Below are 12,020 nucleotides of genomic sequence, written 5' to 3' on the forward strand. Positions count from 1 at the left end.
TCTGAACTGAAACCATCACCACGGAGGCCCAGTAGAGGCCGCCGGCCGCCCCGGCTGACTCGGAGGAAGTCGGGCCGCCAGCTCACGCGGGCCACCTCTGCCAAGAGGGCTCGTTTCAGTCCCGGCTCCAGCGCGGCGGCCGCGCTGGGAGCCTGTAGCACGTGTCCCCCGCCTCGGGCGCACCTACCAGCGCATGCAGAGCCCCGGCTGACCGGTGCGGGTAGGTGCCACACTGCTGCACTCTGTGGCCGCAGGACATGCCATCCGCCCCGCGTTCGCTCAGCGCCTTGTCCCGGTGTAGTTGACGGAAAGCAGGACCACGTTGTGTAGCAAGAGGGACAGCTCAGCTTCTGCAAACACCATCAGTGTTAATGGCCTGGCCAGGGAACAGTTAGCCTGCTAACTGCCTTGGTCGACGGGGCTTGATACTAGAGGCGGGAAGCCAAGTGCAGAGGCGTGACGTCAAGAGGTTACGGTTCTCAAAGTTCCCCTGCTTCGTTCCAGTCCCTGCATGTATGCTTTCCTTTCCTTCCACCAGATACTCCTTTCCACTCATCCTCATTTCTTGACTCTTAAGGGGTGGCGGCAGAAACTTCAGAGATGGTAATGATACTAATCACCCTTGGGATTCTTCTGGTAGAAGCTGCTGCTCTGGAAACATTTCTTGGCTCCAAGGAGATTAGTAGGCCTACCCTGATATTCACAGGCTTAGAAAACATCAAGGCCTAGCCAAACGTTCCAACAAGAGCCCCACAGGCCTAATACCCACCCCCGGGTCTTTTTATTTAGCCAACTGAGTGTTTTTGTTCTGAATTTGAATGCCTTTAGACTAGTGCTTCTCAACTGGGATAATTCTGTTCTCCTCTGCCCCACTGGACATCCGGCAATGTTTGGAGACATTTTTGGTTGTCAGAACTGGCGTGGAGGATGCTGCTGGCATCTAGTGGGCAGAGACCAGGGATCCTGCTAGAGATCCTCTAGTGCTCAGGACATTAGCATCAATAGTGCTGGGGCTGAGAGACTGCTTCAGACCGGCATGCGTGCTGTTTTGGGCTCCCACAATCCTCACCACTCCCTCCTGTCTTGCAGAGTCCACTTCATTACCTGCTTAGCCCCTGTAGGCAAATGAGTTTATGCCCTTTCAATTAGACATATATATTAAATAAGGGTCTCATGGTACTCAATAATCAACTCCAAAATAATCTTAGAATCAAACAGAAAAATATTTTGGATTTTAGTGGCATAACCACAGGGATGTGTCTTACCTTTCAGGCTGCAGGAAATCTGTAGCCACTCTCCCAGCCAAGTTCGACACCTCTCTTCAGCAATATGGGTAGAATTCAGGCCACGAAGATAACAAGCCTGTATCACTCAGAAGAGGAACAGTCCTCAATAATCACATAGCAAATATCCCCATGAACTGTAAGCCCACAAATAATTCAAAATCTCCTTTAAATAAGCTATAACTCCATGCCCACAAGAAACCTTTCTCTATAGCAATCTGAACTACGACAGACAAGCAAAGAGGCCTATATAATCAAAAACAGTAGGTCTAAAGAATAGTGTCCTCGGTTTTTGAACAGCCAAAAGAAAAGAAACATAAACCAAAATTACTATGGGCAATTCCTTTTCCATGAGTTAAGTTCACTGAGAAAAAAGACACAGAAATGAGGTAAAAGAATAAAGAGTTTGGGCTTTGTTCTAACAAGCAAAACAGGGAGCTCTCTGTAAGCTCCCAGCCCCGTGCGCTCAAAAGCCCACCAAGGACTGAGGGTTGATATCGCGGTAAGTTCTTACCGATTTCACCTCCTGAGGAGACAGCTGGCCAATCCCCAGCTTTGCCAAAGCTTTGTCCAGTTGGTGAATTACAGTGGTATGCGTCCTTAAACGGTGTCTCAACAAGAAAGAAGGCAGATAAGGCGTGAGAAGCATGGCTCGGCTCAAGGCTTTCTGTAACACATCAACACGGGAGGAGAAAGTCAACATAGTTATTACCACATGCAAGACCTGAGGCAAGGTGAGGCTGCGGGACACAGAAAGCCAAAGTGCTCACCATTTGCAAAGCATGGAGTTGCTTCATGCCCAGGGGATGGTTAGAGAAACACTCTCTCAGAGCCAGGATATCATGTATTGCTGGGTGGGTACCATGCTGTATCTTGGGAGAGGTGAGAGATTGGTAGAGGTTAGGAAGGTCCTGCCTGGCCCTTTTCCCTAGTTTCTCACAAGAGTCGGAGTTTGCAGGAAGGGTTAAGCTGGAGGAATACCTTGGTGCACAGCTCCGTCATATGCCACCGGAGTCCTGCATCAGAAACGAGAGGGATAACCTTTTCTAAATAACAAAGGATTTCTGGGTGGGACTGCTTCCGGAGAGCATGATAGATATCTAAGAAATCAATTTGTTGCTTTGGGGTCCAGAAATGTTGGATCAGTAGCTGCCTAGGAAACAGGTACCTGAAAGGAAAAGGAATCACAATGTCACTTGCTGAAACCGGCATCTTTCAAAGTGATCCAAGAAAGCGTTTGGCGGACATGAACACTAGGAAGAAGAGATGGAGACATGACTTCCCTACCTCACTGTTCTTTTCTGTAAATGAGTCTCAGACCGAGGTTTAAAGATACACTGAAGCGGGCGCCTGGGTGGCTCAGTTGGTTAAGCGACTGCCTTCGGCTCAGGTCATGATCCTGGAGTCCCGGGATCGAGTCCCGCATCGGGCTCCCTGCTGTCAGCAGGGGGTCTGCTTCTCCCTCTGACCCTCCCCCCTCATGCTCTCTCTCTCTATCTCATTCTCTCTCTCAAATAAATAAATAAAATCTTTAAAAAAAAAAAAAAAAAGATACACTGAAGCACAATTTAAGGCAACATTATTGAGGTTCTGTGAAAGGAAGCAGCAGTGGGACAGCCTCACGTGTAGTAATTAGATAAAATGACTTCATTTGAATTAAAGCATTTGAAGAACATATTTTTGGACAGAGTTGGAGAGAGTGGCAGACAGAGCCACTCATTGTATGTGATGCTGACAACCTCAAACTGTGGCACAGTCCGTATGTATATATAAAATGTTCAGGGCAAATGTGTTTTTTAATTCATTTTTCTACATGTGTGGTGGTTTAAAAGCATGGCCGCAAACTCTCTTGACATTCCTCTTATTGAGAAGTAAGGTCTATGTCCCCTTACTTTTTACACTTGATCTTAGCCAAAAGGCCGAGAAGCGATTTGTCCCCTTACTTTTTAAATCTGGGTGACTGATTCAACCAATAAAAGAGAGCGCAGTGAGTCTTTGTGACCTCTGAGGCTAGGTTATAAAAGGCCAAGCAGATTCTTATTTGCTGAAACACTCACCCCTGGAGCCCTGAGCTGCCATGTGAGAAGTCCCATTACTCTGAGGCCACCATATTAAAGAGGTCACCTGTAGGTACTCTAACTCAGAGCTCCAGCCTTCCAGCCATCCCCACTAAGGCACCAGACATAAGAGTGACCTTAGACCATCCAGATTAGTCCCTTCATCAGCTAAATAAGCCTGAGGGACTTCTGTCAACACCACATGGAAGAGAAAAATCAGTCACCCACCTGAACCCTGCCCGATTTCCTGACCCACAAAACCATGAAAAGCTACTAAGCTTCAAGACTGTTTGTTATACAGCAACAGATAACTAAAATAACAAGCAAGATCACAGTTTAAAAGTGTCATCTTTGGGGGCACCTGGGTGGCTCAGTCGGTTAAGGGTCCGACTCTTGATTTCAGCTCAGGTCATGATCTTAAGAGTAATGGGATCGATTCCCCTGCTGGGCTCCATGCTCAGCGGGGAGTCTGCTTGAGATTCTCTCCCTCTACCCCTCCCCGCCATGCTCACCCGTTCTTGCAGTCTCTCTCTCAAAATAAATAAATTACTTAAAAAAAAAAAAAAAATTGGGGCGCCTGGGTGGCTCAGTTGGTTAAGCGTCTGCCTTTGGTTCATTCAGGTCATGATCTCAGGGTCCTGGGATGGAGCCCCACGTCAGGCTGCTGCTCAGCGGGGAGTCTGCCTCTCCCTCTCCATCTGCCTCTCCCCCAGCTCATGCTCTCTTGCTCTCTCTCTCTCAAGTAAATAAAATCTTTAAAATACATACATAAAATAAAATAAAATAAAATAAAATAAAATAAAATAAAATGTCATCTTTGGATACAAAATAAAATAATAAAAATTTATGTTATCAGAATATGAAATGCATTTCTCTCCTGAAACAAAAGATTCTCCCAAATTGCTATGCTTCTCAGGGAGTGGGCTGCTGCCTCTAGGGATGATGGAAAAGGTCATAATATTATTTCACATCACACAGGGGCAGCTAAGAGACATGAAAAGTCTAAGCTACCTGCACCTACAGCTGACCCAGGAATAATTACTGAGTGGCTAATTAGAAGATTGGAGCAGGAAGTGTGATAATCTCTGCCTACTTCTGAAATGGAAAGTTCTTTAAATAATTTTTAATTTAAAAAACATCTATGTTTCGGGGCTCCTGGGTGGCTCAGTCATTAGGCGTCTGCCTTTGGCTCAGGTCATGATCCTGGGGTCCTGGGATCGAGCCCCACATTGGGCTCCCTGCTCAGCGGGGAGCCTGCTTCTCCCTCTCCCAATCCTTCTGCTTGTGTTCCCTCTCTTGCTGTCTCTCTGTCAAATAAATAAATAAATAATCTTAAAAAAAAAAATCTATGTTTCTTCAATATGCTGGGAAAATAGAAATCTGTACTCACATTAGCAGGAAGACCAGGTAGTTGGCAAAGGGTGGAATGGAAATAATACCTAGGAAAAGACACTTGGTGACGTCTCGACGGAACTAAGCAAAAATAAAGACAGACGCAGTTTTAACCCAAGTTCTTAATACAATGAACAATCCCTCCCCCACACTGTGCAGTAAACTTCTACTGCAGCCCAGAGAAGGGTCAAGGTTATTTCTATCTACTTCTAGTTGGTAAGTTCCTTGAGGACAGAAGCCCTGATTTGTTCATTTTTGTATCCCAAATAATGTCTAGTACGGGACCTGACACTATACCAAATCCCTCAACAAATTCTCCTTGATATGCTGAATGGGTCCTAGGTTCTCACTGTCAGCTTCAAAACTATCCATCAAGTCACCACCAAATGCTACTTTCCTGCTGCCTTTTGGATCCTTGCAGATTTTTATATATTCAGAAATGAACTGGGTTTTAGTATACACAACTTTTATTCAAAAAGTATGCCAGAATCTCTATGGAGCTCTGTTACAGAGGGCTACAACTCTGAATAAACCCAATTCTGACAAATAACCTGATGCTCTCATTTAGTTCAATACTTTGATCTCACATTGGAGGGGAAAAGGTTGATCAGGGGTGAACAAGATAGGAAAGAAAAAAGCTTGAGATCTTGGTTAACTTGAGTTACCTCACCATGGACTTCTGATCTCTGCCCCTGGCCCATACCTGTCTCAAATGCTCCATCTCCCGGTATGGAAGTTGATGAAACTTTATATTGTGCTTCCACATATTTGTCTTTATTCTTCTAGCCTTTTTGGCATCAGCCCATATCATCTGCAATCCTGCCTCATTAAAGTAGAGGACAGAGTGTGACGTTATCCCAGTTTGAATCTTACCACAGCTTCCAACTCCATGTTTACCCACAACACACATATTTGTCCCTCCCCGACACTACTCTAAATCAGAGCTCTAAATTAGGACATTTGAAACTCTTGTGAGGCCAACCTATATCTCTCTTCTCATTCTTTATCCCCCCAGCACATCACCTCTCTGCCAGCCAAGTTGGCCTTCTGTGATCTACTATGGGATGCTCTCCTTCTTCTGGTTCACTACTCACTCCCTCTTTAAAATAAAAATTCAAAAACTCACTAACCTCAGGAAATCTTGCTCAATTAACCTTATGCAGTCCCCAACCAGATATTAACTTATCTCCTTTCTAGAACACTTTCAGAAATACTGTAATTCAACATATTTCTATTATTGCATTTTCTTTGTTCATCTGATGATAATTCTTACATTTTACCTAAGGCTTTACTTTTTAAAAATGCTTTCATATTTATGAATGAAATTATATAATATCTAGGTTGGCTTCAAAATAATACAGGAGAAGGCAAGTGTATAAATGAAAGGAGACTGGTGGCCACGAGTTGATAACTGCTAAAGTGAGGTTGAGTACACGAAAATTCATCATATTATTCTATTTTTGTGTATATTTAAAATTTTCTATAATTAAAAGTTTAAAAACAGGGGCACCGGGGTGGGTGGCTCAGTCGGTTAAGCGTTCTGCCTTTGGCTCAGATCATGATCCCAGGGTGCTGGGATCCAGCCCTGTGTCGAGCTCCCTGCTCAATGGGGAGCCTGCTTCTCCCTCTGCCTGCCCCACCCCCTGCTTGTGCTCTCTCTCTCAAAACTAAATAAAAATCTTAAAAAAAAAAAAAAAAAAAAGCTTAAAAACAAACCAACCAAAATACTTTTCCAGACCCTTTTCTCATTTAATCCCAGTTATAAACGTGGTAGCAGACAAAGCAGCCGTTCTATTTCTACTTTAGATTTTGCAAGTCCACGAAGCTAGTAATAATCATAATATTCACAGCTAACAACATGGTAGTTTATTGTAATTGCTGTTATAACAAAAGTATAGAGTACAATAATAGTTATAGATAAGTTTATTGAGCACATACTATGATCAGGCCATAAGTACTTTACATGTATTGATGTATTTAATTTTCACAACTATGTGATCAATCGGTAGGTCCTATTATTTTCCATATTTTACAGATGAGAAAACCAAGGGACAGAGAGGTTAAATAACTAGTCCAGTCACACAGCCAGTGACAAGCTGGGATGTGAACCCAGGCAGTCTGGCACCAGAGTGGACACCTGTCATTATACCATCTTCTAGTAACTAGCACAGCTCTGATCTGAATGAAAACATTCAGAAAATAAGTATATGTAGTGCTGTTTCCACGATATGCTATCTAGGACAGATATGTGACAAGCATTAGACCACATTTTCTTATGGGCCAAGTCAACTGATAAATCACAGGGCAGGTCTGTGAAGCCATATAGATGCCTGGCCTTGTGCATGTCAAAGAATTTCTACAATAGTCAGCTATGTGTCGTTAAGAAAAATGCAAAAATACCTATATTCCCCCATGGATGTTGTCAGAAATTGTCATGATACTTTTCTAGACACATTCTCCAGAAGTGCTAACTTAGAACTAATTTAATCCTCAAGCATTTATGAAACAGAAAACACACCAGCTCACACCACACAGCAGAACATGCAAGTAATCTTACTTATTCTAAACTCTTTGACATTGCCCACGAAAGGATTTAAGGGATTTCTGTTTTGGTTTTACCTTTCATGAAGACTGTGTACAGGACATAGAAGCGGGGGAAATGACGACCCAAGAAACGATGGTATTTCCCATTAATCACTTTTGTCTTGGCCACCACATAAGAGATCAAGCTCTTCACATCTGCCTTTGGTGAAAGGTGAAGCTTTGAAGACCTACAAGGAAGATCAAAGAGACCGTGTGGGAATCAGTCCTGGAGCCCCTTTTACACTAATGTAAAACACCAGTCTCAGAGAATGTATGCTAAGACCTGAATCTTCTGAAATCCAAGGAAGATCTTGGGCTCAAGGACAGATAAGCAATCAGACCGAGAAAAACATCGGGCAGATGAGAGATCAGGCAGGAAGGAATGTCGGGTGTGGTGTGAGTCTGCAGGGAGAGCAAAGCCTGAGGGACCATTTGAACAGCTTGCTAAGGCCAAAGAGATGGGATCCAGATAAATAGCGGTAAAACCTAAGCCGAAAAAGGGAGGCTGAAAGATGAGTTCAGGACACGTGGGGAATACGGAAAATATGGGGCACTGAGAGTTGTGAGGGTCAGGAAGCCATATCACTAGTGGCGATCGGGGTGCGAGTTCTGAGTAGAAGAATAAAAACCCCGGGGCCAGGGCGTGGAACGCTGAGAATTAAGAGACAGCATGCAAACAAGGTTGAGCCACTGGAAAGGCCTGTACGTCAGAAACGCTTTCCTTTCTCCCAGGTCCCTCACCGAGGGGCCCCCCAGGCCAGGCCACAGCGAACAAGTTGCAGCTTCCGGGTGACATGAGGTCCGGGGGTGACCGCCGAACCCCACAGAGCAGCCCGAGCCCAGCACACCCTGGAGAGCGCCATCTTCACAGCGAGGGAGGGGGAGAAGAGAGGAGGTCGCCTTTAGGTCAAAGTTCACTGTACGTCACGTTCTTTCCAGAGCGCATGCGCCTTTCCTGAGTGCTGATTGGTATCCGTAGACGGCCGGCCTGGCGCTCCCCTGGCGAAGAACCGACGCTAAGACTAAGTGGCGAAAGAAGGACCAGGATTGGACGCAGCCAGTATTTCCTGATTTAAAGGCGCCGGAAACTGGCTGTCCCCGAGCCAGTGAGGACGTATGGCAGTGGTTGGATTTGTGATCTTGGGGACGTCCTCTCTCTGAGGGCCTGCTGATCCCTCGCGATTCCCTAGGGCTTCCTAGCGCCGCCCTTGCCCTCCATCCGTACCCCGGGCTTCGGGGCCTTGACGCGGTGGTTGCCAGGTGTCAGTGTGGCAGTGCCTGGGGCCGCGGCCACTCCTGGGCGCTGGGGAGATCCGCGGCGCCCTCTAGTGGTGGCGGCCGGAGTAGGCCGGGAACTGTCCAGGGCCAGTGAGGTGGCCAGGGTTGGAGGCCTGGGAGCGGCCCCTGTGCACACTAAGTACCTTTTGGCTTTAGACGTCGGCTTCCAAACTAGGTTTGTGGGGAAATGCCTTTCGTTAAGCGCCTCCTGAAGACCAAGGTCGGTTTCAAATGTCACTTTTCTGAGAGGCTTTCTCTGACCACCCTATTCAAAGTAATGCCCATTTTAAGGATACACATTTGCCCCCAGCACCTCTATATTTTCTTTATAGTACTTAGCATTTAACACTGTTTATATATTTGTTTCCTTGTTTGGCCCCCTCCCTGAACTAGACAGGGCAAGCACCTTCTTGCCTTGTTCACTGCTGTACCTTACCCCTAATACTAGGTGCCATTCCTAGAATGTAGTAGGTGCTTAATAAATATTCTTTTTTTTTTTTTTTTAAAGTAGGCTCCACCCCAGCGTGGAGCCCAACGCAGGGCTTGAACTTAACTACCCTGAGCTCAAGACCTGAGCTGAGATCAAGAGTGGGAGTCTTAACCAACTGAGCCATCCAGGCACCCGTAGGTGCTCAATAAGTATTCTTGAATAAATTAATTAATTACTGAAACTGGGAAGGATTCTTAGAAGTGGCACTTAGCTGCCTCTGAGAGTTTAATGTCTCAAGTGCATGTGAATATTTACCCTCCATGGAGAGTTGTAAAAAGCATCCCATTTGGAAACAGGATCTAGGTTCAAATCTTAGCACTGCCATTTCCTTTAGTGTGTGTGACCTTGGACATGTCACTTTAGCTCTGAGTTTATTTTCTCTGTAATAGCACTTATTTTATAAGGATTCTGTGAAGATCCGAGAAGAAAATGGTTGTGAAACCTCCGTATAATGCTTAATGGGTCAAGGAGCTTTATATTAGCATAGGCTGTTTATGACTATACCACTCATGAAGTCAGAGAAAGTGTTCTGTAATGAGAATCTCTACAAGTGTTGGGGAGATGAGGTGGGCAGGATAGAAAGTTGACTAAAGGGGCGCCTGGGTGGCTCAGTTGTTAAGAGTCTGCTTTCGGCTCAGGTCATGATCCCAGGGTCTTGGGATCAAGCCCCACATTAGGCTCCCTGCTCGGCGGGAAGCCTGCTTCTCCCTCTCCCACTCCTCCTGCTTGTGTTCCCTCTCCCACTGTGTCTCTCTCAGTCAAATAAATAAATAAAATCTTAAAAGAAAAAAAAAAAGAAAGTTGACTAAAAGATGCTCTCTGTCTTCAGGCAGTGTCTAAGTTCTCTCAATCATTATATATCTCAAGAATGTTCAGCTCTAAAATTCTAGAACACTCCTGGGAAGAAGGGGACAAGATCAATCAGAGACAGTTTTGTGGAGGAAATGGGAAGGTGTTATGCCTGGAAAGATGGAGTAGAGGGAAGGCATTTCATGCAGTAAAACAATATGGCAGGAACACAGGAATTCCTTCCTTCCCTCCTTCCTTCCTCAAATACATGTTTATTGTTTAGTGCCTCTCCCTCCATGCCCCCTCACTGCAACATACACCCAGTAAGTCTTGCTGGTTCTGCCTTCTATTTCTGTAGTCATTCAGTTTCCTTCTCTCTTCTGTGCCACCACCCACCTCTGATCTAGAAGACTGAATCAACTTCTTTACTGGTTTCCCCATCATCTATAAAATAGAGGCCAAAGGCCTCTTTCCAACCAGTTTTCCATTCCATAGCCAGAGAAAGCTTTGAAAATTGCAAATCTAAGCTTGTCACTCCCCTTTATAAAACCCTTCAGGTTTCCTCACTCTTAGGATAAAGTTCAGATTCCTTAACCCGACCTACAAGGCTTTGCATTATTGACCTCAGCCTATCTTCTCAGCTTCATCTCATATCTCATGGTATCCTTTCCCCCTTAGCTTTCTATGCTTAGAAACACTGGCCTTTCAGTTCTACTGTAGGCCAAGCAACTTTATGCTCTGGGCTTTTGCACATGTAGCTCTTTGCTTAGAGTTCTTTCTTTCTTTCTTTGAAGATTTTATTTATTTACTTGAGAGAGAGAGAGCATGTGAGCTTGAGTGGGGGTAGGGGCAGAGGGAGAGAATCTCAAGCAGACTCCATGCTGAGCAGGGAGTTTCATGTGGGGCTCGATCCTATGACCTAAGCCGAAGTCAGACGCTTAACTGACTGACCCACCTGAGCACCCCTGCTTGGATTTTCTTCCCTTCCTCCCAGCTTGTCTTTCAGGTTCCTGCTGAAATGACAATAACAGCTGCATTTATTAAGCAAGTACCATGTGGCGACATTGTTCTTAATGCTTTATGTGTATTAAGTCATTTAATCTTCATGGGGTAGGTACTATTGTTAGCTCCACTTCATAAATGAGGAAAGTGAGGTTAAGTAACCTTAAGATTTGAGTCAGTATTTGAACCCAGATAGACTGGGTACATGAATTACTGCTGCACTGTATATAAATAGCACTGCTGGAGAAACTATTTTTTAGTCCCACAGACTTAGGTTCCTCTATTACTCCTCTGTCTTGTAGCTAGGTATACTTATCCTTAATAGTACTTAAAATGATCATAATTAATTAGCTGTGGCATTATACATTTAATGACTGTCTTCCCCACGGGATCCTAAGGTCACTGTATCTCTAGTCCCTAGCACAGTGCCTGGCACACAAGAAGTGCTCGTTAAGTATTTGTGAAATGAACAAATGTCTTATATACCCGAATATAAGGTTTATTTTTCCTCTCCAAATAATTTTTCAGAAAAGAAGTTGCCTTGTAATTTGTGTTCTTACAAAGTCTCTTATTATAGTCCATGATATCTGTTTTATATATTTTGTTTTTAGTCAAAGGGTTTGGGGAAGATGCATCCTGAAATAACCTAAGCTGATACTAGTTCTTTTTTTTCTTTTAAGATTTTATTTATTTATTTATTTGAGAGAGAGAGAGAGAGAGTGATTGAGAGAATGAGGGGGGCGGGCAGAGGGAGAAGCAGGCTCCCTGCTGAGCAGGGACTCAACTTGGAACTCGATCCCAGGACTCTGGGATCACGACCTGAGCCGAAGGCAAATGCCCAACCGACAGAGCCACCCAGGCACCCCAGTTCATGCTAGTTCCACAAGCTTATAGAGATCACTGGATGGAATCACTTAAAAACAAAAAGGAGGCAAAAAAAAAATTTAACATAGATTTAAGGAATTATTCTTGGATTAGGACTTTACAGTTTCAAGTGTTAGATCTTGTTGTGAGTAAGCCTTTCAGAAAGCCACAGGAAGAGGTTATACTGTGGATATCAGGAATATATATGCATAGTATGAATTAAAAAAAACTCAAACAATTTGGATATATGCGCAGATGGTGTGATCTGTAAATTGAGCTAGT

The 12,020-nt window shown here is 44.5% G+C and overlaps 1 protein-coding gene across 3 annotated transcripts; it reads right to left on the bottom strand.

Annotated features, from left to right (window-relative positions):
- Positions 1-196: 196 nt before the first annotated feature.
- Positions 197-8,191, bottom strand: LETMD1 (LETM1 domain containing 1). Of its 3 annotated transcripts, none has more exons than XM_032420555.1 (9): positions 8,057-8,191; positions 7,352-7,503; positions 5,436-5,551; positions 4,731-4,813; positions 2,265-2,451; positions 2,054-2,155; positions 1,798-1,950; positions 1,266-1,362; positions 197-350 (listed from the first exon to the last, which is right to left on the bottom strand). In XM_032420555.1, the coding sequence occupies exons 1-9, from the start codon at positions 8,176-8,178 to the stop codon at positions 280-282; spliced, it is 1,083 nt and encodes a 360-aa protein (XP_032276446.1). In that variant the 5' UTR covers positions 8,179-8,191; the 3' UTR covers positions 197-279. The 3 variants fall into 3 exon arrangements, with proteins under 3 accessions (XP_032276446.1, XP_032276448.1, XP_032276447.1); XM_032420556.1 differs by lacking the exon at positions 197-350 and adding an exon at positions 358-1,115; XM_032420557.1 differs by lacking the exons at positions 2,265-2,451; positions 5,436-5,551 and having other exon boundaries at positions 8,057-8,186.
- Between the last annotated feature and the right edge of the window lie 3,829 nt (positions 8,192-12,020).

The sequence above is a fragment of the Phoca vitulina genome, unplaced genomic scaffold (assembly GCF_004348235.1).
Source record: "Phoca vitulina isolate PV1807 unplaced genomic scaffold, GSC_HSeal_1.0 scaffold23, whole genome shotgun sequence".
Lineage (NCBI taxonomy): Eukaryota > Metazoa > Chordata > Mammalia > Carnivora > Phocidae > Phoca > Phoca vitulina.